Consider the following 25,891-nt stretch of genomic DNA (forward strand, 5'->3'; position numbering starts at 1 on the left):
GTTTGTGCATCATGCACGTGACAGACCTCAGCAACTCAGCATTTTGGCTAATCTACTTTATTTACATATAAACACACACGGAGCACTGCAACATGGCTCCCTCTCTCTCTAGCATCAGACAGCAAAGAGAAAAAGAACAAAGGACAATAGTCCCACTTCACGGAACACAGTAACACAAACATCCTGTCTCTGTCACTTCCCACTCTGTGGAGTCAAAACATATACCGTCATGTGATAGACAACAATCCCATGACTGCAATCACAGGGCAGGAATTCTAACAGATCATACATGGCAGGTGGCTATCCAACCTCTGCGTAAAAACATCCAACGAAGGACAGTCCACCACCTCTCATGGGAGTCTGTTCCACCCCAACAAAAAAAGAAACTAGTAGGGTTGTCTGGAAAGGTTGCCAGCCTTTTAAATTTTAAAAATGTTCTGTTCCCGTGCCTTTTGCATGACACAGATGTCACAAGTGAAGCTTTCCACACTTGTCTCTATGCCAAGAATACCTTCCTGTGCTTAGTTTCATCTGTGTCAGGCTGCTGTAAAGGGCACAGCGGCAGAGCCTATTAAAAAATATGGCAACTAAAAATATGTATGAATATGCCCTTTAGCATGCAGAAAAAGCAACCAACGAGATCCACTCCAGTGACCCAGTTACTTGCCAACCTTACAATATCTGACAGCAGCCCATGCATTAGTGATCACTAATATTGCTTCCCTTCCACAGCTCACTCCTTGCACCCATACCTTTCCGGCTGTTTTTATTGAATGAAAACGCAGATTCAGCAAGGAATTCATTTCTATCAGTTACTTGCTGCTGGCAGCATGAAGAGTTGTCGAGATTCTGAAATCTTCAAGAGATCGCTTAGATCAGGCATGTCCAAAGTCCATTTCGGGGACCTAATCCAGCCTGCCGGTTGGTTTACTTCCTGGGGTGAAACCCAAAAAAACCTCAAAAACTTCAACCCTAAAAAAAGAAGCTCAACAACTTTGGGGTAAAATCATTAAAAAAAGGTCAACAACTTCAATCCTAAAAAAGGGTCAACAACTTTGGCCGGCCCTTTGGCTGGCCCTCACGGCCCTTCACTTCATAAAATCTGGCCCTCTTTGAAAAAAGTTTGGCCACCACTGGCTTAGATGCTGCTTTTGACCTAAGGAACACATTCACCCACGGATATTATGGATGCAGAGGAATGGTTGGACAATGATGATCGGTGAGAGGGAGTCAACTGGGAGGAGGTGGTGTTGGAAGCTGAACAAGTAACAAGGCTTAGAGAGCGGGGAGAGTCTGTGGAAGAGAAGTCCAGAATCAGAGGCAGAAACTGAAGCAGGAGAGTAGGATGAAGGAGGCCAAGAGGCAGCAATGAGTCATGGGTTCCCCCCCCCTCCTCTTGCAACAAGCTCCCCTCTTGTCTCCCAGAACCAGAAGAGGCATGCAAGGAATGGAGGAGAGATTTGCGATGCGCAGGCACAGTCTCCGATTGCTTGGGGAAAGCCCTGGAGAGGAGGGGGCTTAGTCATCTGTGAGGAAGCGGAGGTCTTCAACAACTACTTCATGGGGACAAAACCTACCAGAGATGAGTGCTGTGCTCATAGGCCAGACACTCTTGTGTCCATCATGTTTTCTGCTAATAAAGAGTTAACTCCAACTTGTATGGTGTGATTTACTGTTAGCTCGCCGATGTCAAAGGACAAACCCTCTGGGGTGAAGGAATACTGGGTGTGGCCCTCACCTCCACTCTCATGCACCCTCTTGCACAAAGAAAGGCAGATGAACTATTCAGTTCATTGATCTGGGGGGCAGGGATGTGAGAAGGCACCGATTTCTCTCTTGCCCCATATTCGTCACATCACGCAGAACCGTTTCCATTCTGCTGCGGTTCAGCTTCCACCCAAAACTGTGTCATTCGTCTTCTTTCGCCACTGTCCACTATGGCAACATTTTTCGCAACCCGTCTAATTGATGACGTCGTCCTTACATTATGCCACACCATTTATTTCAACGCAAGGGAAACCGTGCAAACCCGGGGGAACCCAAAATCAATTATGTGCCATTTGTGGACTGAAAACAACAACTGATAGCGTTCACATTTGCTGGATTGGATTGGGACAAATAAGCAAACATCAGCCATTTCCGCTGCCATGGGAATTGTACTGCTGTGGGTCCCAGGGGTGATGTGTACCTCCGTCAGGCACTGAGCTTCTCTCACTCCAGCACTGCATAGACTTCTTTTGCCACTGCCACCAAGACCTTTGTGAGTACTTGAGGGGCCAGATCACACTGCTCAACTGGGGTTAACAACCGCACATTGCCCACTCCCTTTTTAGACTCAGCTGATTGTTTCCAAGCAAAACATTTCTTGTTCAACACAAACTTTAACCTGGTTACAGCCAGCAAGCAGCAACATGCAAGGAAATACCTATGCAGGAACAGCAGCAGTGATCTCTTATTATTTTTGGTCTTGATTGTGTATGTTCTTCCCATCGTAAAGGCATTTTTTAATTATTTGGACTTGGAGAAGTGGTGCAGTTGCTAAACTAAAAGTATTGGACTAGGAAAGGGGTCGGCAAACTTTTTCAGCAGGGGGCCGGTCCACTGTCCCTCAGACCTTGTGGGGGGCCGGACTATATTTTGGAGGGGGGGAAATGAACAAATTCCTATGACCCACAAATAACCCAGAGATGCATTTAAAATAAAAGGGCACATTCTACTCATGTAAAAACATGCTGGTTCCTGGACCGTCAGTGGGCCGGATTTCGAAGGTGATTGGGCCAGATCCAGCCCCCGGGCTTTAGTTTGCCTACCCATGGACTAGGATCTTGGAGACTAGGGTTAAATCCCCACTCAGCCATGAAGCTCACTGGGTAACCTTGGGCCCTTCACTGCCTCTCAGCCTAACCTACCTCACAGGGTTGTTGTGAGAATTTTTATATTATTATTATTATTATTATTATTACACTTTTCCCCAAGAACAAAGAAGCCTCACAAAAATTAAAACACACAAGGGGGCAGCTGTAAGAAATGTTTAATGGCAAGTGAAGTGACGACAACTAGAGACTAATAAGAATTGATGCAGCGATGTGAACATATTACGCAACGGGGGAGGGAAACCTGATCTTTTAGAAATTGTATTAAAATAAATTAATTTGGTTTGATTTGTAATAATTTGGAAGGGGGGGAAATTGGCGGAAGGAGCAAAAATTAAAAACACAGATTAAGACGCAACTAGCCAAGCTACAGCTCTTCCTGCCATTATCTGGTTCAGAGTGAGGCAGATGTTCAGTCTCCTCACCCACAGCCATGAGAACTTTCCTTCCCCAGTACATCCCACGACATCTGCGGAGATACATGGAGAGGAACCAGCAGTCTATCATAAGCGGAGGGCTAAGAATCAGTCACTTAGGCTGTGCCACATGATGAAAGGGAGCTCTGTACGTGTCTGGCATCCACACTGTCTTTGCTACCTACGAAAACCTACAAGCCTGGTGAAAAAAAGTCCTGCAAATATCAGCCGCACGTCAACAGGCAGGGGTGACATCCTGATGTCTCATTTCCGCGTGTTCTGAGCACCAGTATATTACAGTACTTATCGAGCCAAAATGTGGAGGGGAGAATTATCTGCCGCACAATTTATTAGAGTTGATGGAGTGTAGGCAGATTTCTCAATAGCCTTTAAAACATTGTGATGCTCCACAGTATATTTTTAATGGAAACAAATGCATGCAATCTGCTCCGGCTTTCCTCCAAGCCGTCCGCCAAAGACAACGGGCCGTAAATCAATTTCATCTCATCCCCTCTCTCTCGCTTTGCAACAGGACGGCTTTAAAGGGACAATGTCAAAGTTGGGAGGGAAGAGGAATTTTAACTCTAAGAGGGTTAGACGCAGGGAGCAACTGGCGGGATACGGATGGAGGAAAGCAAACTGTGTTTGCACCATGGCACTAAATTGAGAGCTAAATCTCAGTTAGCAAGGTCAGACCCGAAACAATGGGGGCCACTTCACACCTCACAAGGTAGGGGATAAAAGAAGGAATTGCATAGAGTCCATGCATGCCAGAAATAATTGGAACTACATCTCCAGGAGGTCTGGGCAATATCTGGTTTTCAGCTTCTTGATATATTACCAGCTAAACATCGTGATATACTGATATATCACAACATCTGAAATAAGGATGGAGCTGGTTTTCAACTTCATGATATATCATCAGCTAAACATCGTGGTATGCTGATGTATCACAATGTCTGAAATAAGGATGGAACTATGTAGAGGCGGGACACAGGTGGCACTGTGGGTTAAACCACAGACCCTAGGACTTGCCGATCGGAAGGTCGGCAGTTCAAATCCCCATGACAGGGTGAGCTCCCGTTGCTCGGTCCCTGCTCCTGCCAACCTAGCAGTTTGAAAGCACGTCAAAATGCAAGTAGATAAATAGGTACCGCTCCAGCGGGAAGGTAAACGGCGTTTCCATGCGCTGCTCTGGTTCGCCAGAAGCGGCTTAGTCATGCTGGCCACATGGCCCGGAAGCTGTACGCCGGCTCCCTCGGCCAATAAAGCGAGATGAGTGCCGCAACCCCAGAGTCATCTGCGATTGGACCTAATGATCAGGGGTCCCTTTACCTTTACCTTTAAGTAGAGGCATTGCCTAGCCTCACAGTTTTTTCCTACATTGTGATTTTTGCATAGCACACACACACACATCATGATTCGCAATATACGCCAGGTCAAAAATTATGAAACCAATATCTTGATATGGGCTGGAAACCAGTTTTGGATGATATATCACCCAGCCTTAACACACACCATGATTTGCGATATATTGCCAAGTCAAAATCACATACTGGTGAATTCACAATGCATTGTTAAAGTAGGTGCAGCGCTATTGTACAACAAAACTTCCTCCCAAATAGATCAGTGTTCTGCCAAAGAGGTAAGCAACGGGAAAATACAATGCAAAGTTTGGGGAAACACTTGGGTTGATGCAACATTGTCTAACCTCTCCACAAACAAATCAGGATAAATAGTCCTCAAACAGGTCAATTGGAAACAACCTTAGAATCTCTCACTGCTTTTCTCCCATGGTAGACTGACGGGAGCATTTTTTGTTAAGCACACCACACAATGAAATGTTAAAAAAGACCCACAGTTGAGCCAAAAATTGGTCCAGCAATACTAAGGGCAGTTCACCCTTCTAAAGCAGAGATTAAAAATCAGACTGTACCCATCTCTCAGGCACTTGCAACCTAATCCCACATGCCACACTCTACATAGGGGAAAAGTTTACATACACATTTCCTGACACAGCTAATACTTTCTCTTACAGCATGGCTAAGCCGACAAAGATCATTACTCTTAAAAAAAAAAAAACCACTCAGCAACCATTTATATCATAAAACCAAGGCTTTAAGAGTATTAGTTGAATATTGTCTCCCGTACTTACTCCTTCAGCCATGGACAAAAACACAGCTGGCTGAAAAGGGGAAATTTAATAAAGTTTCGGAAATCTCACACATGTTCTGTACCTCAGGGCTTACAAAATACACAGCCCTATATACAGTGGAATCCTATGCATGATTCTGCATCTACCCAAAATCAAGCCCCATTCAGTTTAATGGGACTTACTCCCAGGTATGTGTATATAGAGTTGCAGGGATTTTTTATGTCACACACAAACACAAATGCATAGAATAGTTAAACGCAGTTCTGTAACATTTTTTTAAAAGTTTACTTACAACCAAAGTATAAAAGGACCGTGTAACAAATAGAGAGTTACCTTTCAGATCAATAAACAGTGCAATTCTATGAATGTTTATCCATAAGTTTTCCTGGGTTCGAAGGAGTAAGTGTATTGAGGATTGCAGTCAAAGCCATGCCTCGTGTGCGTTTTTAATGATTTTGCAACTTTGTAAAAAGGTAACATTGCAATACCTGTAACTGTTGCAATGAAGGGATAGCATTGGGGAAAGAAGCAGACAGGCCTTCTGCAAAATCTGCAAATTCTCCCTCCCCAAGCCCTCTCCCCCTCCTGCCACTTCTAGCCAACTTGTACCCTATAGTAGCCACCTCAAAAACAGTAGCAGAGGATGCCATCGCAACAGGTATGGGGACCTAGGACCTCTCTGGTCCAACCATCGTCTGAGTGGTGTGCTTTCGTTCTTCCAGGCTAGAATTTGCTTCAAGGACAAAGCCCCTTCCATGCCATAAAATGAAATCTAATTCAAGCACAGCTAGTCACAAATAACATTAAATCTGACCTACCTGAAATGATGAGCCTCCGTAGACGCATACACCTGAAAGACCAGAAAGAAAATTGTGTTAGGCAGACATAAAAACCAACTTGTTAAATTAGGAAGTGCTGGAGAGGGAGAGGGAGGGAGGGAGGGAGAGAGAGAGAGAGAGAGAGAGAGAGAGAGAGGGAAGCACTTTTAACAGTCCCTACAACAAAGCAAAGGGACGCGGGTGGCGCTGTGGTCTAAACCACAGAGCCTAGGGCTTGCCGATCAGAAGGTTGGCGGTTTGAATCCCTGCTGCGGGGTGAGCTCCCGTTGCTCGGTCCCTGCTCCTGCCAACCTAGCAGTTCCAAAGCATACCAGTACAAGTAGATAAATAGGTACCGTTCTGGTGGGAAGGTAAACGGCGTTTCCGTGCATTGCTCTGGTTCGCCAGAAGCTGCTTAGTCATGCTGGCCACATGACCCGTAAGCTGTACGCCGGCTCCCTCGGCCAGTAAAGAGAGATGAGCGCCGCAACCCCAGAGTCGGCCACGACTGGACCTAATGGTCAGGGGTACCTTTACAACAAAGTAGCCCGTTTTCCACAAGCAGCACAGTTTCTCCAACTATCCTTAGTATCTGGACTCGCAGCGGTTCTCAACCTGTGGGTCCCCAGATGTTGTTGGACTACAACTCCCATCATCCCTGAGCTCTGGCCTTGCTAGCTAGGGGTGATGGGAGTTGTAGTTCAACAACATCTGGGGATCCACAGGTTGAGAAAGGCTGGGAGGGAGCAAACTCACGACAGGAGCATCTGAACCTTCAGCCAACGGGATACAAGGCAAAAGTCCAACCTCAGGCCAGTGCTGGATTTAGGGTGCTGCAGGCAGTTCCCCTCCACAGGTCACCGAACCAGGGTGGATAAAAATCAATGATTTAAAAAAATTATAATCAAAAAATCAGATTTTTAAAATTTAAATTGGATTTTTAAAATAAAATGCTTTTTGGGGAAAAATCTTTCTAAAGATAGTTTTCTATTTGCTAGTAAGTTACATTATAGTCCAAAGGCTATTCATCAGGAAATAAGGGTTTCTTTTAAGTTTTTCATGCGTGCTAAAACTCAGTCTAAGGTTTCTTTTAAAAAAATCATTTAACCACATCAGTTAACAAACATGGATACATATGCTTTAATGTTATTGTTTCCTCTGCCCTCCCTAGTCCTTTTTCCTTTTGTGTGGTTTCAATTGGGTTCTGAGCTTGCAAGCAGGGACAGTTTTATACAGTATTATTATTTTTTCCTTTACATATAAGGTGCTATTTTTAAATGAAGAAGATAAAAGTAAGAAAAAGAAAATAGACAATTATATATAGTATATCACTATAACAGTTGTTAACAGTTACCATTAAAATTGTTTCAACCTACTATATTTTGTATAAATGAGCTCCAGATTTCATTATACTTGTCCATGCAAAGTCTGAACTTTTAATAGCTTCCTACCCCTTTGAAAAAGTTGGGTGCTTTGTAAGTGAGAAAGAAGCACAGCAGAAATGAGTTTATCCTTTAACAGCTTGTCTTCCACCAACTTCAAACCTGGAAGAGTGCTTGTTTCTGTTGAAAGGAGCCTAGGAAACCACAGATGTTCCTAAAATAAGTTATCATCCATTCTAAAATGTATCTCAGCAGCTGCAGGGCATGAAATGGAACACTGTAATGAACTATGCACAGCACATTGGTATGAATACACAGAACATGCCAGAAAGGATGCCTTTGACCCAAACGCGAGAATTTTAGCTTCTGGAGATATTAGGGGTTTGGGGCAGGACCTGAACTCAGATCCAAGGGAACACATCAGAAGAATTTTAGAAATTCACGCAGAAAAAAATTAACAGGGTATCATGGGGCAAAGCAGAGCCAGTGACAGATTGTGCCAGCCAAAATAGAGGCAGAGGATTAAAATAAGTACAGTATTTGTGCTATTAACATCCCATCTAGTTTGACCCTCGCTTAGGAGGGACCAGAAAATAGAAGCTGAGCTGATAAATAGGACAGTTGGAGCATATGCAATACAAGGTCTCGGCACGTCCCTCTCAATTCGATTCAGGACACAATCTAGCGCTCTGGAGTGCCCCATCCAAGGTGGGACAAATAGGGACCAATTGATCCTGATTGACTGAGAGTCCTAGCAGTCTTTGATCATCGTTGAACCCCTAAGTAATCACAGAGGTTGCACAAGTATTGGAATTCCGCCTTGGCCCACGAGAGCAAACTAGACGACTCTTCCCCATTCTTGAGCAAAGGGCATCTTTTGTTTGGGCAGAGGTCTCCTGGGAGACAGGTGCGGTTTCGTTGGCAAAAGACTACACTTCCCATCATCCACTGAAATTCTGAAGGGAGGGAGCAGGAGGGAGCCAGAGAAGGAGGTGGGGCTATGAATGGCCATGCCGAAGCATGAGCAGAGTTCTGTCAATGGGAACAATGAAGCTTCGGCCGAAGCCATGTGACCCCATTTGACAGCCCCATATTGCTCTGGGTGGACCCAATCCAGGACTGTCTCAACCTGTTCTGGTCAAATTCTGGGTCAAACTGATTTGGTTTAGGGTCCAGGATTTGGCATGAGCCAGTAAGGTAAAAGGTAAAGGTAAAGGACGCCTGGACGGTTAAGTCCAGTCAAAGGCGACTATGGGGTTGCGGCGCTCATCTCGCTTTCAGGCCAAGGGAGCCGGTGTTTGTCCACAGACAGCTTTCTGAGTCATGTGGCCAGCAGGACTAAACCGCTTCTGGCGCAACGGGACACTGTGACAGAAACCAGAGCACACGGAAAAACCATTTACCTTCCCGCCGCAGCAGTACCTATTTATCTACTTGCACTGGCGTGCTTTCGAACTGCTAGGGCCCACGTACCTATGGGACCACCTCTCCTGGTATGCCCTGCGGAGGACTTTAAGGTCCACAAATGACAACATTTTGGAGGTCCCAAGTCGCAAGGTGGTTAGATTGGTCTCAGCTAGGGCCAGGGCCTTTTAAGTACTGGCCCCAACTTGGTGGGACGCTCTGTCACAAGAGACTAGGGCCCTGCGTGACTTGACATCTTTCCGCAGGGCCTGCAAGACAGAGCTGTTCCGTCTGGCCTTTGGTTTGGACTCAGTCTGACCCTTATGTTTCCCTCCCCTTATGGTTTTAATCTATGGGCTATTATTAAAATGAGGCTGCATTTTAAATTGTATTTTAACCTGTATTTTAAATTGTGGTTTTTTTCCTCCCCTATTATGTTTTTATTTTAATTTTACTGGTGTTAGCCACCCTGAGCCTGGCTCTGGCCGGGGAGCACAGGGTATAAAGATATTTATTAATTATTATTATTATTATTATTATTATTATTATTATTATTAGATTGGCAGGAGCTGGGACAGAGCAACGCGAGCTCACCCTGTTGCGGGGATTCGAACCGCCAACCTTCTGATCGGCAAGCCCAAGAGGCACAGTGGTTTAGACCACAGCGCCACCCACATCTCCATAAGCCAGTGCATAGCCCTGGCACACTATCCACAGAGGGCTAAAAGGGGCACTGGAGCCCCTCTGGTCTAACCTCCTGCTCAACATAGGATCTGCAACCCAGGTTGTGACTACAGCATCCTTGACAGATGGCAGCTGAGTCCCTGCTTAAACTCCTCTGACAAAGAGAGCCCAGTGTTGCAACCTGAAAAACATTTCCCCGCTTGAAACTGCTGGCAAGCGTTTCACTGTATCTTAAAGTAAAATTTGGCAAGGATTAAATCACACACTCCTGAGCCGGCAAGCTCTTGCTTAGAATAAGTCACAGCTGACACTCATGCAAAAATCACAGGGGTTGCTGCTGTTGCTTTTTCATCTGCTACAATTTTTTTAAAAAATGCACTTTCTACAAATGAGACTTACAGGGAGAACTATGAATTATGGCGAAAAAGGACCAAGAAGGAGTTTATTTAGGATTTGGCTTTTATAGCAATAACTATTAAAATAAAATGCAAAATCAGAAAGAAGGTTAGAAAACCATTAGTCGAAGTTGACGGAAGTCCTAGGCTGTGATAGCCAAAGGTTTGTTATATTGTATAAGATAGGATATTATGTTTGGAAAACATGTGCAAACACCAATAAAAATTATTTTAGAGAGGGAGAGAGAGAGACTTACAGGGAGGACATTCTTTGCCACCCTGTCACCTTCCAGATGTTTTGGACTACAACTTCCATGAGCCCCAGCTGCTAGTTGGGACTGATGGGAGTTGTAGTCCAGTGCACCAGGCTGAGAAAGCCTGGGTAGGAAATAAAGCCTCTTGGATTTCTAAGAGAGTAAAGCAATGCTTTCATGGAAATCACGATGCACCACACATGCCTTTATTCTCAAAGCTTTTCTTTCTTTCTTTCGTTCAAAAACAAGAAGTGCCTTCGAAAGCGCCTAAAGGGAATTGCAAAAAACATCAAGCCAGACACTGGCCATTTGTTTGGTGAAAAGTGACGCCTCTCTCGTCTTCGAGGCGCAAGTGGCTCTGCTGCAGGATGCAATCGCTGGGGATTCTGAAGGACACGAGGATTTGGTTCAATGCCGCCTGGGGACGCGGAGACAAAGGAAGGGTTTATGGCCGGCGCTGCAGTTGGTCTCCCCAAGGAGGCAGCAACAGCCACTTCTGCACCGCACCTGCCAGACCGTTAATAAAAGTGTCAAGGCCAGGGCCTTCGCAGGAAGCTGATTGCCTGCTTCCAACGCTACGAAATCCAAAGTGAGAGGGCAGTTTTGAAAAGCAGGAGACGGCCCTACGAGAACATGCTATGAGAAAGCAAAGTCCGGAATGCAGCAAGGAACAAGGCATTCAACGCCCACAGAACCAAAGATCACCAGGGGCCTCTGATTATCACAAAGAAGCCCAGTTTCCCACAGTTTATTCCTGCCAAAATGGCCCAATCCAAAGAATCACAGGGGACCCCCAACGGTCATCTAGTCCAACCCACTGCAATGCAGGAATCTAAACTAAAGCATCCATGGCGGATGGCCATACAATCCTGGGCAGGTTCGTGTTTTATTTTCCGCTAACAAGCCACCCACGTTATGTTAACTCTGCTGCCCTAATTGCAAAATAAGTCGTAGTTGCTGTTGTCAACAGCACCCGTACTCATCCTTCCTCCATGGAGTTCAAGACACATAGCTGCTCTCCCGTTTTATCTTCACAACCATCTGACAAGGTAGGCTGGAACAAGAAAGTCCCAGAGCGGTTTAACCTGGAAGAATCAACTCCTCTTCGCGGGAACACCTGGAGAACTGTACAGCTCTTGGTGGAGAATCTGGGGCCTGCTAGCAACTCTTAGCGATCTTAACAAACTACCGTTGTGTGTCGAGGTCCCCAAGCCACCCCCTAAATAAATCACAATTCACACAGAATTTTTGTTTAAGGCTTTTGGCATAATCTTGGCCACAACTTTATTAAAATACATAATGTGAGTGGTTGCTGAGGCACTGGTTACAACTATCTGTCCCCGCCCAGGGACTTCTGGATTCCAGCGAAAGCCAGTAAGGGAAAACAATATTGGGGAGAGAATGGGGCTGGGCACCAGACCCTCACCCCTCCCTGCATGCTCCCAGGGGCTTGCACAGCCCTAGCCCCTTGCCGGGGATACGGACAAATGTATGGCAAACCCCTGGATTCCTTTAACGGAATTCCCTTGCAGCAGCAGCACTGAAGGGGCAGGCACTGCCAACCCTTACCCCTCCACCAACCAAATTTTAACCAATGCCTAACCGCAACCTTACAAGTTGTGACAATTTGCTACGCAGTCAGCAAAAACCAAATGGCACCAGCCAATCTGCCAAATGGACAAAATTCCTACCAGGCCCCTGCCCCAAAAGCAGACGACCCCATGGCAGGCATAGCAAGGTCAACACACGAGACCTAAAATTAGGGAGGTGGGCGGGCGATCCGATGCACACAGCAAAAGAGACTGAAAAAAAGCTGCGTGCCAAGAATATATACCCTTCGGGCCAACCCTCTAAATGGTAACATCAAAATCTCCCCAACAACCCAAACTGGCCCAATCACAGTCATGGCCATCCAAACGGTCCCGCCCAGTAACCAAGAGGGGGTGTCCAGTTAGACCCCACCGCAACACGTGCTCTCCATGAAGGAGAACATGCTCTCCCAGAAATATTTGGGGGAAGCCAGGGCTGCTTAAAGTAGAGACATCACCTTGCCAACAAAGGTCCGTATAGTAAAAGCTATGGTTTTCCCAGTAGTGATGTATGGAAGTGAGAGCTGGACCATAAAGAAGGCTGGTCGCCGAAGAACTGATGCTTTTGAATTCTGGTGCTGGAGGAGACTCTTGAGAGTCCCATGGACTGCAAGAAGATCAAACCTCTCCATTCTGAAGGAAATCAGCCCTGAGTGCTCACTGGAAGGACAGATCCTGAAGCTGAGGCTCCAAGACTTTGGCCACCTTATGAGAAGAGAAGACTCCCTGGAAAAGACCCTGATGTTGGGAAAGATGGAGGGCACAAGGAGAAGGGGACGACAGAGGACGAGATGGTTGGACAGTGTTCTCGAAGCTACCAGCATGAGTTTGACCAAACTGTGGGAGGCAGTGGAAGACAGGAGTGCCTGGCATGCTCTGGTCCATGGGGTCACGAAGAGTCGGACATGACTAAACAACTAAACAACAACATATAGACTGCCACTGTAGAGAGAGGTTTGATTTTTTAAAAAAGTTTTTAGTTTTCAGCATTAATAGCTAAAAGACTGGTTCTCCATGAACCTTTTTAAAATAGATCTATCTTCTATGAACTAAAAACCCTGCAAGTTAGTGAGAATCATCAGATTCTGTGGAAACGTGTTTAACAAGTTAATTATAATTTGCACAGTGGCTCCCTTCATCTCTAACCTCCAGCCAATCGCTTTGTTTGAAGAGCCTGAATTCTGGTGAAAGTGAGTAAGCGAAAGAAGGGAGCATCGATTTACAAAGTTCTCACTTGGATGAAAACTAAGCAGGCATAAGACCCCAAAATTGTTGAGCTTTTTTTAAGACGCTCTCAGATGTATACCACCTCTGCCCAAAGTATGTTTTTGGGCTTTCAAAAACTTTTTATAGCATTTTTATTAGTAGTATTATTTTAATCGCCCTACTTGCCATACGTCCGGGTTTTCCCGGACATTTTGCCGACTCAACAAAAATCATAGGAAGCTGCCATGTACCAAGCTTAATACAGTGGTACCTTGGTTCTCAAACTTAATCTGTTCCGAAAGTCCGTTCCAAAACCAAATCGTTCCAAAACCAAGGTGCGCTTTCCCATAGAAAGTAATGCAAAATGGATCAATCCATTCCAGACTTTTAAAAACAACCCCTCAAACAGCAATTTAACATGAATTTTCCTATCTAACGAGACCACGGATCCATAAAATGAAAGCAATAAACAAAGTACTGCAATCACACAATCAATCAATCAGTAGCTGAACTGGGTTCCACACAGTCACAAAAACAAAAAGAGCCGCGAAAACAAAAACGCAAAATAAATAGCAAAAAGAGATAGACCTCACCTTTAGCAGTCAAATCAGAAGTGTAACACTCAAAACAGAGTATGTTCGACTTCCGAAAAAGTCCACAAACCGGAACACTTACTTCCGGGTTTGCAGTGTTTGGGTTCCAAGTTGTTTGAGTACCAAGGCGTTTGAGAACCAAGGTACCACTGTACTGTCCACACTGACTGACAGCAGCTCTCCAGGATTTCAGGCATTTTTTTCCCTACCTGGTGACTGAACTTGAGACCTTCTGCTTGCAAGGCAGATGCTATACCTCTGAGCTACAACCCTCTCCCTGCTACTTTGATGGCTGGTCCATGCTTGCATCATCTCCGACTGTGGCATCAAGCAAGGACTTTGTGAGCCACCCCAGGAGTAATCGCCACAGACCAAAGGCCCTAAAGTCAATTCCAAGAAGCAGCGGAGGCATCTCACACGTTCAGCAGAGAATCGCCGAGTTCAGAGAAATCAAATAACTATTTTTCGCTCTATAAGACGCACCAGACCACAAGACACACCTAGTTTTTGAAGGAGGAAAACAAGGAAAAAAATATTCTGAATCTCAGAAGCCAGAACAGCAAGAGGGATCACTGCACAGTGAAAGCAGCAATCCCTCTTGCTGTTCTGGCTTCTGTGATAGTTGCGCAGCCTGCATTCACTCCATAAGATGCACACACATTTCCCCTTACTTTTTAGGAGGGAAAAAGTGAGTCTTATAGAGCAAAAAATACGGTAATTGGGTGAAGTAAAGAGAAATCAGGCACGCACCCAGATCAAGCGGGCATCTGCTTGGCAGCAAAGCACGAGGCTGGGATCAGAAATGTGGCTGTTATGGGTGAAATGACTCTTGGAGTAAGAGGGGGAGGAACTTGAGCATGAGAGCAGGTAAGAGAGTTTTTATGCACAATTAAACTCTCCAGGCCTTATGTCATCCAGCCACTTTTTCCACTCCAGGCTGCTCCGAGACGGCAATAAATCTTACTGTTCCCTGCATGCGCTCCAGGAACAGGCGGGATCGGTGGGTAGTCCATGCCGAAGTAATGTCAGCCGTAATGTTTACTGCGCACTGCCTTGATGGATTGTTTTCCAAACAAACAAGGCGTCTAAAAATTGATATTGGCAGGCCTAATGCAGGCGGCAAGACCTCCCGACACACGGGCATATTTTGCACACCGTCGAGTGCAGAACTGGTGTTAAAAAAGTAGAAGGACTAGTAAATAGGGAGTCACGTTTTCACTTCACATTTCTGGTTTCTAATGTACATGTAGCCAAAAAAACCTCTTAAGTGTAACAGCAACTGCCAGGGGCGAAGATGTCTCAGCTCTCAGAGCTTTCAGACAAACATCTTTGAGCTTCTCATGTTTGAATGTCGTTACTGCCAGGCAGAAAGCATAAAGGAGCTGGTTTTAAACAGCCAATTGTGGGTTAAAGGTAAAGGGACCCCTGACCATTAGGTCTAGTCGTGGCCGACTCTGGGGTTGCGGTGCTCATCTCGCTTTATTGGCTGAGGCAGCCGGCGTACAGCTTCCGGGTCTTGTGGCCAGCATGACTAAGCCGCTTCTGGCGAACCAGAGCACCAGCACAATTCAGAGTGTTGGTGCTGACCTTTAAAGCCCTAAACGGCCCAGTATCCCTGAAGGAGTGTCTCCACCCCCATCGTTCAGCCCAGACACTGAGGTCCAGCTCCGAGGGCCTTCTGGCGGTTCCCTCCCTGCGAGAAGCAAGATTATAGGGAACCAGGCAGAGGGCCTTCTCGGTAGTGGCACCCACCCTGTGGAACGCCCTCCCACCAGATGTCAAGGAAATAAACAACTACCTGACTTTTAGAAGACATCTGAAGCCAGCCCTGTTTAGGAAAGTTTTTAATGTTTGATGGTTTATTATTATTTTTATTAATAATAATAATAATAATATTTTGTTGGAAGCTGCCCAGAGTTGCTGGGGAAACTCAGCCAGATGGGTGGGGTGGTATGATGATGATGAAGATGATGTCTCCTGTCTAAAACTGTAGAGTGCTGCTGCCAGCCAGTGTGTACAGAACGGAGCTAGGTGGACCAGTGACTTGACTCTGTGTGAGCAGACTTCTTTATGGAGGTGCTGTATTCCAGGGGCAGAGTGCGTGTTTATGTTTTGTATGCAGAAGATCCAAGGGGCAGAGAAGGCCGGGAAGAGCCTCCGGACTGAAACCTTGCAGACTGAGGCCCTGCCCACCAGTGTAGACAACACTGAACTCAATTGGAGCCACGATCCGACTCAGGATAAGGCAGTTTCCTACGTTCCTATTAGTTACCCTTCAACAAACGGCAACTATTTCGTCCTGCAATAAGGGTGATTAAAGATTGTCCACAGGGCAGGTTTCCTCGGTCCTTCCGCTATCTGAAGTGGGCATTTGCTGTGATGGATTAGTTTGGAATAATGAACTCCTGGCTCTCTGCTCACAATCCCCGGCAAAAGAGTAGGCAGCTTTCCAAATTAAATTTTCTCTTCCCCTCTATCCACATGAGCTTTGTGTCTGGCTGGCTGCACCAGTTACGTTTTTGGGGGTGGGTGGGGGCTGCCACCCACAGCATGAATTTGAAGTGTTGTGATGCTGCTTTAAGCAGCCCTTGTTGTTGTTGTTGTTTAGTCGTTTAGTCGTGTCCGCCTCTTCATGACCCCATGGACCAGAGCACGCCAGGCACTCCTGTCTTCCACTGCCTCCCGCAGTTTGGTCAAACTCATGCTGGTAGCTTCGAGAACACTGTCCAACCATCTCGTCCGCTGTCGTCCCCTTCTCCTTGTGCCCTTCAGAATGGAGAGGTTCTTCTTGCAGTCCATGGGACTCCCAAGAGTCTCCTCCAGCACCATTCAAAATTCAAAAGCATCAATTCTTCGGTGATCAGCCTTCTTTATGGTCCAGCTCTCACTTCCATACATCACTACTGTCTCTGCTTTTTAAGATGTTGTCTAGGTTTGTCATTGCAGTCTATATGAGGACCAACAAAAGGACAAGGCTGCCACTTTCACACTCTGTTGTGAGCTCCTAGAAGCTGTTTTGGGGAAAATGCAGTTTGGGTACATATTAGCGTTTACTCTGGCCCCAGTGAGCTCGCACAACCTTATCCACATTGAAGAGCTATCCCATAGTTTCTTGAGGAATGCTGCTGTTTGATGGATTTCCCGCCAAACTAGCTTTAACCAAAGCCACGTCCACTTTGTGGTTAAGCAGAGGTGCGTACATTTGAGAGAGCCCCTGCGCATCATGCTCAGATTAAGCCTTCACGAACAGTGTGTGAATGCAGGGGAGTGGGGGAAGCCAAACAGGTAATGTGCAACAGGTGAAGGCATTCCCTTCCCTTCTCTGGGGTGTACAACAATGTGCAATCGCAACTTGAAATGCAATGGGAAGGACCTCACTGGGTTTTAAACCACTGGTGTTCACATAACCACAAAGTTCAGGTGTCCTGATGGGATACGTTGCTTTAGCTCAATGTCCATCGAAAGCTCTGCGCATCCCTATTCTTTTGCTAACCTTCACTAACAAAATGTTGTTCAGCTGACCAGTCTGTGGACTAGGGAGCAAAGTTCTTGCCTGCTATTTCTGCCCGGACCTCCCTCTGTTTAGCCAAACCTGTGAAGCCAGCAGACAACATATGTGGATGGGGTTTTTTGGTTTTTTGCAGGCTTTCCTCCTGATTATGTGTTCAGACATTGTGCGCGCAGACAAGCTGTATGTACAAGCTGCGCATAGGCTCTTTCCATGGGTTTGTCTGAACAGATGGAGAGCCGAACCGGTAGGCATGATTCCTCCTTCTGTGTGTGCAATATATAAGGAGCAGTCATCTGAAGAGAGCTCACGAATGTGAAGCTTAAAGGGAAGGGCTGTTTCTCAGCGGCAGAGAACATCTGCTCTGCATGCAGAAAAATAAAAATAAAAATTTATAACTTATACCCCGCCCATCTGGTTGGGTTTCCCCAGCCACTCTGGGCGGCTCCCAACAGAATATTAAAAACACAATAAAACATCAAACACGAAAAACTTCCCTAAACAGGGCTTCAGATGTCTTCTAAAAGTCAGATAGTGGTTTATTTCCTTGACATCTGATGGGAGGGCATTCCACAGGGAGGGTGCCACTACCGAGAAGGCCCTCTGCCTGGTTCCCAGGTTCAGTCCCTGGCATCTGGGAGAGTCCCAGAATACATGAAATGCCCTCTATAAATGTTACGCCATAAATATCTCTCGATGGTGAAAACAGGCAATGTCACAGAGGTGGTTTGAACACACATCGGATGCCCTGAAAACAAATGTTTGTGCAGACAAACGACTTCCACCCCACTTAAGTTTAATTGCAATCTGAGTTGACTGTTTTTGCTTTCCTACTTAAGAGGGGTCCTTTTTAACTCTCTATATGCTGCCCTTCAATTTAGCAAAATCTCAGGGCGGTCCCAGGTTATGTTCTGAAGGCAGAGGGGCATATGCGACTACACATTTTGCTGAAGCTAAGCAGGTCTGGGTCTGGATGGGAGACCGCCTGCATATTGGAAGAAAAGTGGGATATAAATGTAAAGGGGCAGGAATCAAATCAAGATAAAACAAGTGGGAGGGGAGGGGGAAGCAAGCAGAAGTAAAATAATAAAAGTTGATGCAGCAGGATCTGACACAAGGGACCCTTCATCCACCAGTGGCACTGATCCTGGCTAGACTGTACTCACTGCCAATTAGTTTCTGGGCCCAATTCAAAGTGCTGGTTTTGACCTAAAGGTAAAGGGACCCCTGACCATTAGGTCCAGTTGTGGCTGACTCTGGGGTTGCAGCGCTCATCTCGCTTTATTGACCAAGGGAGCCGGCGTACAGCTTCCGGGTCATGTGGCCAGCATGACTAAGCTGCTTCTGGCGAACCAGAGCAGCGCACGGAAACGCTGTTTATCTTCCTGCCAGAGCGATACCTATTTATCTACTTGCACTTTGACGTGCTTTTGAACTGCTAGGTTGACAGGAGCAGGGACCGAGCAACAGGAGCTCACCCCGTCACGGGGATTCGAACCGCTGCCCTTCTGATCGGCAAGCCCTAGGGACAGTGGTTTAACCCACACTTGACCTATACAGCCTTAAATGGCTCAGGATTGCAATGCAAGGATCACCTATCCCTGTTTGAGCTGACCTAGACCCTGCTATCATCCTCTGACGCTGCTCCTTGTGTGCCTTCTCCACAAGAGGTCTGGAGGGTGGCAACATGAGAATTGGCCTTCTTTGTGGTGGCTCCCCGTTTGTGGAACGCTCTCCCCAGGGACGCTTGCCTGGCTCCTTCATTACATATCTTTAGGTGCCAGGTGAAAACATTCCTCTTCAACTACGCCTTTGATTGATTAATATCTGATGCCCTTTTAAATGTGTTGGGGGAGGGTTTGTTCGTTCTTTATTTTTGTTCTGTGCTTTCTGTGTTTATGCTGCCCAGAGGTCTTTGGATGCAGATTTAACAAATAAAATAAAATAATACCTGGAGCTGGCCCTGGAGGCAGGGTGCATGCAGGATGAGGGATAGCTCAGTCTATAGAACAGGAGACTCTCAATCCCAGAGTTGTGGGTTCTTGCCCCACATCGGGCAAAAGATTCCTGCATTGCAGGGGGTTGGACTAGATGACCGCTGTGGTCCCTTCCAGCTCTAGGATTCTGTGACATAGCTCAGGGATTGAGCACATGCTTTGCACACAGAAAGCCCCAGGCTCTGTCCTTCACACTTCTAAATCCTTGACAGATAGACAGGTGACTGAGAGTGGCTGCCGAGACCATATAACACTGGTCCTGAAAGACCTACATTGGCTCCCAGTACGTTTCCGAGCACACAGAAACGCCGTTTACCTTCCCGCCGGAGTGGTACCTATTTATCTACTTGCACTTTGACGTGCTTTCGAACTGCTAGGTTGGCAGGAGCAGGGAACGAGCAATGGGAGCTCAGCCCGTTGCGGGGATTCGAACCGCCAACCTTCTGATCGGCAAGTCCTAGGCTCTGTGGTTTAACCCACAGTGCCACCCGTGTCCCTATTGTGGGTCACACATCCATTAAAGGTGCACCAGAAGCTAGGAACCATCCATAGCTGTATGTACAAACACAGCCTGGATATGCTCAGTTGGCTAGAGCGTGGTGCAGATATGGCCAAGGCTGCAGGTTCGATCCCCGTTTGGGACAGCTGCATATTCCTGCATTGCAGGGGGTTGGACTAGATGACCCTTGGATCCCTTCCAACTCAATTCTACAATTCCATGATTCTATCCCTTGGGAAGGAATGCATCCCAGTGGAGCAGCATCCCAGTGCATGCAAGAGGTCTCAGGTTCAACCCCTGGCATCTCGAGGTAAGGCTGGGAGAGACTCCTACCTGAAACCCTGGTGTGCTGCTGCCAGCCAGTGCAGACAACACTATGCTTGATGGTCCGACTCAGGGTAAAGGAGCTTCCTAGGTTCACAGTGCTGGTGCAGGACATATTCTGGCAAGACTGAAAAGCAATTTGGAAATCAGAAGGCATGAAAAGCATTCTGCTTTTCAAGGTGTGCCACCTAAAGGCAGAACTTTGGAAGGGGGTACTGAGTGTTGAAATACCGTATTTTTCGCTCTATAAGACGCACCAGACGCACCTAGTTTTTGGAGGAGGAAAACAAGAAAAAAAATATTTTGAATCCCAGAAGTCAGAACAGCAAGAGGGATCGCTGCGCAGCCTGCATTCGCTCCATAAGACGCACACACGTTTCCCCTTACTTTTTAGGAGGGAAAAAGTGTGTCTTATAGAGCAAAATATACGGTAAGTAGTTCAAAGATGTTCAGGGCATGCTGTTGTAAAAAAAAAACCAACAACCACGCATTTGGCAAGTTTGCTGCCACGCTCTTGGCATTGCCTGTGCAAAAATGATAAGGGAGGGTGCCTAGGCTTGATCCAATTGATTAAATGCTCTTTGCAGACACTAGATCAGGCATCCCCAAACTTGGCCCTCCAGATGTTTTTGGGACTACAACTCCCATCATCCCCAGCTAACAGGACCAGTGGGAATTGTAGTCCCACTGGGAATTGATGATGGGAACTGTAGTCCCAAAACAGCTGGAGGGCCGAGTTTGGGGGTGCCTTCAATAGATAGTTCCCTAAGGGAGACTGGGGTGCAATTTCTGGTGGCTGCCGGGCTAAGCAGACCTCGAAGGGGTGTGGCTCAGCAGTAGAGCACCTGCGCTGCATGCAAAAAGGTCCCCGGTTCACTGTCCCTAGTGACTACAGATAGAATCATAGAATTGTAAAGCTGGAAGGGAACCCCGAGGGTCATCTAGACCAACCCCCGACAATGCAGAAATCTCAACTAGATCATGCATAACAGATGCCATCCAACCTCTGCTTTAAAACCTCCAGCATTTCTCATGAGAGTCGAACAGCTCTCATCTCTAGGGAGCCTGTCATAAAACAATCCTGAAGTAGACAGAACAAGGGTCTGACTCAGGATAAACCAGCTCCATTTGTATGACGGAGCCACCGATTTGTGGAAGAAGACCTGCTCTGCGCACAGAAGGTACCGGGTTCAATTCCCGCCATTCCCAGATAGGGCTGGAATAAGAATTCCTGCCTGAAATCCCAGAGAGGTGCTGCAAGTCAGTGTAGACAATACCAGGCTAAATGAACTGGTGATAAGGCATCCTCCTAAGCGCTTTAGTCTGATCCTACAATTCACTTCTTGTGCTCTTAAGCCAAGAAGAGTTGCAGGCTCTGGGCAACTTAACACCGAGACTTAGCAGCATTTTTTGCTCTTGGGAGAGTCCCCTAAGCATTCTTCCTCAAGAGGATCACCGAGATTCTCAGGCGGTGGTGGTGGTCGGGCTTGTTGCTTAAAAAAACTAAAAATAAAAAAGCAAGAGGGTGCCAGCCCCATAGATCATCCCCAGCCCAACTTCAGCAGGGAAACCTCGCAGCAGAATCTCATTAAGCGGCCCAACTTCTCTCTGTAAAGCGAAATCAATGAAGTCCAGAGCTGAAGCTTTTACTCACCTTCAGCCTGATGGGGCAAAACTGCAAAGGCAGCCAAGACGAGCAGGAGACGCATCCACTCCGCCAGGAAATCCATAGTTAAGCAGAGGTTATATTTTAAAAGGAAAAAAATTGTTTCTTTTTTCTTAAGCCCCAAAGGACCTTCTCTCAGCAGGAGCTTCGTGCAGCATCCGAAGGCAGTTTTTAGGGGGGGAATCAAAGCCTTTTTCTATCCCAGGAACAAAACTAACAGCAGGTACACACACACACACGCTTTTGGTTCCAGGGGGTGGGAAAGAGTCCCCTTGTTTTTTGGGGTTCGTGGAGATATCAGGTGGAGCCCCAGCCTTGCGCTCCAGTCTTGGTGGAGAGGAAGAGGCTCTCTCCGCGCTCTGGCGACCCCAGCGCGTATTTACAGTGCGGGCGAGCCGTAGGGCAGAGAGCAGCCGTAAATCACCCGGCGGTGGGTCACCTTTGCGCCCAGGGACGGATCCGGGGGAAGGAGCAGGACGAGAACCGCCACCGCCGCCGCGCGTCTCTTCGGAGAGCTGCCGCCCTCTCCAAGTTGTCCCCTTGCCCGGCAAAGTTCCCCCCGGCGGAGCGATTGGTCGACAAACACCCGAGGCGAGGAGACCTCTCGCCCCTCTCCTCGCCTTCTAATTCCTGCTTTCTCTCTCTCTCTCTCTGAGTCCCACCCTCCTTTTCAAAGTCCACTTTGGGGCGCCGCCGCCGCGCCACCCTCAAAGGCGCCTCGGATCTTGCGGATCCTCCGCCTGGCGCGCCACGCGCCCTGGGTCGGGCACAGCGCCAAAGCGCGCCCCCTTCCCACCCCGCCCGGATCCTTCTTCCACTCCTCGCCCTCTTTTGGGGGGGCTCCTCGAGGAAACTTTGCAGGTCCCCTCCAGAAACAGATCTCCTCTCACGCCGCTTCTCCTGCGAAGGCAGCAAGAGGAGGCTGCCTGGCTGGTTAGGGAGAGGGGGAGAGAAAGAGGGGCGTTTCTCCAGAAAGAAAACACAGCAGGCGTTTTGGTTTTTTTAAAGCGGGGCTTTCCCTCCCCTCCCTCCGCCTCGCCGCGCGTGTGAGATGGTAGAATTTCTCCCTCTTTAGCGTAGCAGATCCGCGCAAAAATAGGGGATTTTTTAAAACGCTCCCCCTGCAATACGTCCTGGGAGCAGAGAGGATAATTTCAGTCTGCAGGTGATTTGCAAAAGAGATACCACAAGGCACACATGCAGGCAGGCAGCCGCAAAGACTCTCCAAGGCGCCTGTAGTAGAAATCCACTCTCCATAGGAGGGAGAGGGGCAAGGTCCGTCCTTCTCTTCCTCTCTCCTGGCTTTCTTTCTTTCTTTCTTTCTTTCTTTTTTCAAGAGGTTCTCCTCCACCTCCCTCTCCCATGCAGTGCGAAAATGGACCCAGGGAAAAGGGGCTGTGGTGGTGATATTGCTGGCAAAGATTCCTGAGAAAGTCACGTGGGGAAGAAAGGGGGGGGAGAGAAAGAGAGCAACCTGATCCCCTTATTCATGCTGCAGAAGTTTATGTTCCTATATGCTTGTCTGCTTTTGTCTTGAGATCGGGTGGAAATTGGACAGAGAGAAAGGAGAGGGGGGGGAGGAAGAGGGCAAGGCACATCTGTTCATGGGGGGCACACCCACCCCTGCGCCACCCAGGACGAACTGCTGCTGCTGCCGCCGCCATGGTTTTAAAAAGTTTAGCATTGCAGGATTTCTTTCCTGCCTGGCAAAGAGGCACCACCCAGGCTGAAATCACCTCCATCAACATTCCTGCATTGCAGGGGGTGGGGCTGGATGACCCTCGGGGTCCCTTCAGTTCAATGATTCATGCCCTTCATCCCCCTACTCCCTCCCCCCCCCCAACTTAGTGAATTTGCATTGCAACCATTCGTGCTTTCCTTGCACCCACTCACAGCTATCTCAGATGAAAAAAGCTCACTTGGTCCATATTGCCTTGTGGCCAGAGATGGAGGTGCTGTCCTGTCCCCCTGATGAGCTTGATCAGGGGTCAGCAAACTTTTTCAGCAGGGGGCCGGTTCACTGTCCCTCAGACCTTGTGGGGGTCCAAACTATTTTTTTTTGGGGGGGGGGGAGGATGAACAAATTCCTATGCCCCACAAATAACCCAGAGGTGCATTTTAAATAAAAGGACACATTCTTCTCATGTAAAAACACGCTGATTCCCGGACCGTCCGCAGGCTGGATTTAGAAGGCGATTGGGCCGGATCCGGCCTCCGGGCCTTTGTTTGCCTACCCATGATCTTGATGATAGACAAGCAATGTGTAACATCGCAGCCCCTGTGATCTGTCCCCCGAACAGCCCCACTGCCATTTCCTCTCTCCATCCAGTGAAACTGACAAGGTCAAAGGAAGATTTTTCTCAGTGCCGTCCATTCATCCATCTGGTCTCCGGTGAAAGTAGTTGAGTCCCCGGTCCTGTCCTTCAATGGAGGGATTTCATTTCCCCATTGTTATGTACTGAGTTGAATAGGATCCAAACTGCAGCAGTCTGATTGGTCCTAGAACAATAGGATCCAAAAGGCAGCAGTCTGATTGGTCTTAGAACAATAGGATTCAGAATGCAGCAGTCTGATTGGTCCTAGAACAATGCAGCAGTATGATTGGTTGGCAGGAACCACCCAATCATGCTCCAGATAGAAGTGAATCCACAACCTGATTGGCTTACAGTAGAATTCCGGAATTAGCCAATCATGTGCAGCCCATTGTGTAAATAATGTATATAAAGCAGATACTTTGAGGGGACTTTCATTCATTCCTCCTCACCACTATGAGCTGAATAAAGAGCATGAAATCACTTTGCGACTCTGAGTATATTTCACCCATAGATGGTTGTGCGTAGCAAAACCTGAGCTACAAGGACAACACAATAGGCAGGACATCAGGGAAACTGACAAGGCTGTCTCGCATACTTGGATGCAGCTCTGTGGAAGAGGGACAAGAGTATAAAGAGGATGTTGTTGGCATCCATCTGTTCCGGGACACAATGGAAAAGTACACAATAGCGTGTGGAAGGACAGTCTCAGACAATGATGTGCTCTCCGAAGTCCACATTCCCAGCATGTTCGCACTCCTGTCTCGGTGACGTCTGCGCTGGCTTGGTCAGGTCCACAGAATGGAAGATGGCAGGATCCCCAAGGATGCTTCTGGCACCAGGCGTGTTGGCACACCAATTCTGTATTGGCTGTACTCCCTATGAGAAGATGTTTGGTAGAAACCTTACGTCAAGCACATGAGAATCTTTGGTTCTGACATGTGGGTCCACACCCCAGAGAGGAAAAACATGTCTTCTCCCTTTTGTGTTCAAGCAAGCAGCAAAAGCAAAAGCTATACACAAACTGTAGTTCCCAGCAAGCTGTGCTGGAGTGTAAACAGACATGTGACATACAGCAATCTACACATCTGTGTTGAGGTGGAACAGAATATCGTAACATCCAGCGTCAACCCCACCGCATGGGAATCCCTTGCATACGACTGCAGCGCCTGGAAACAGGCAGTCAGGTTGTGTATCCATAGCAGTGACCAGAGGAGGAATGACCGCTGGGAGGAGTGCGGAGAGAAGAAAGTCCACGGTGCATCTGCAGCAGCACAACCAGACGCCTTCATCTGCCCCAGCTGCAACAAAACATGTCTCTCCTGTATCAGTCTCTACAGCCACAGCAGGAGCAGTTTGACTTCTAGCTCTATGAGCCTCCTATTCTCTCATGTGGGTACCAGTGCAGATTGTGCATGAGCTGTGTGGCTTACAGCAGAGGTGATTTTTGGGTAGAGCGACCGGTGCAGCCAACCTGGGCACCGCGCTGCAGGAGGCACCAAAACAACGCTGTAGAACAGAGCACGAGAGGCGCACTACAGGGAGTGCCAAATTTTAGCACCACACAGGGCGCGACTGAAATTTGAGAGTCTAAAGTCCGCCAATGCTTATAGGAGGGATGGCGACTCTCTGACCCCAGAGGCCAAATGCGGCCTCTAGGCCACACCCCCACTCTCCTCTGGCCACACCTCCTCACCAGCCCTGCTTTGCACCCTTTCTGGAATGTTCTCCCCTGGCAGGAATGTGCCCAGGAGCTCCGATACTGTAGCTTGCTTGTCCAGATAGAAGACAGAGAAAGGCATTTGAGTGTGTGGAC

General features: G+C 47.5%; 1 protein-coding gene across 2 annotated transcripts in view; it reads right to left on the reverse strand.

The window, feature by feature from the left end:
* FRAS1 (Fraser extracellular matrix complex subunit 1) overlaps positions 1-23,146 on the reverse strand; it is a 356,925-nt gene extending 333,779 nt beyond the window's left edge. For both annotated transcript variants that reach the window (XM_083631513.1, XM_083631512.1), the window contains exons 1-2: positions 21,752-23,146; positions 6,263-6,294 (exon numbers count right to left, since the gene is read on the reverse strand). In XM_083631513.1, the coding sequence (XP_083487639.1) occupies positions 6,263-6,294; positions 21,752-21,827 (108 nt within the window). In that variant the 5' untranslated portion in view covers positions 21,828-23,146. The remainder of the gene's footprint in view (positions 1-6,262; positions 6,295-21,751) is intronic.
* Positions 23,147-25,891: the final 2,745 nt, after the last annotated feature.

The sequence above is a fragment of the Podarcis filfolensis genome (genome assembly GCF_964270895.1).
Source record: "Podarcis filfolensis genome assembly, chromosome: 9".
Classification (NCBI taxonomy): domain Eukaryota; kingdom Metazoa; phylum Chordata; class Lepidosauria; order Squamata; family Lacertidae; genus Podarcis; species Podarcis filfolensis.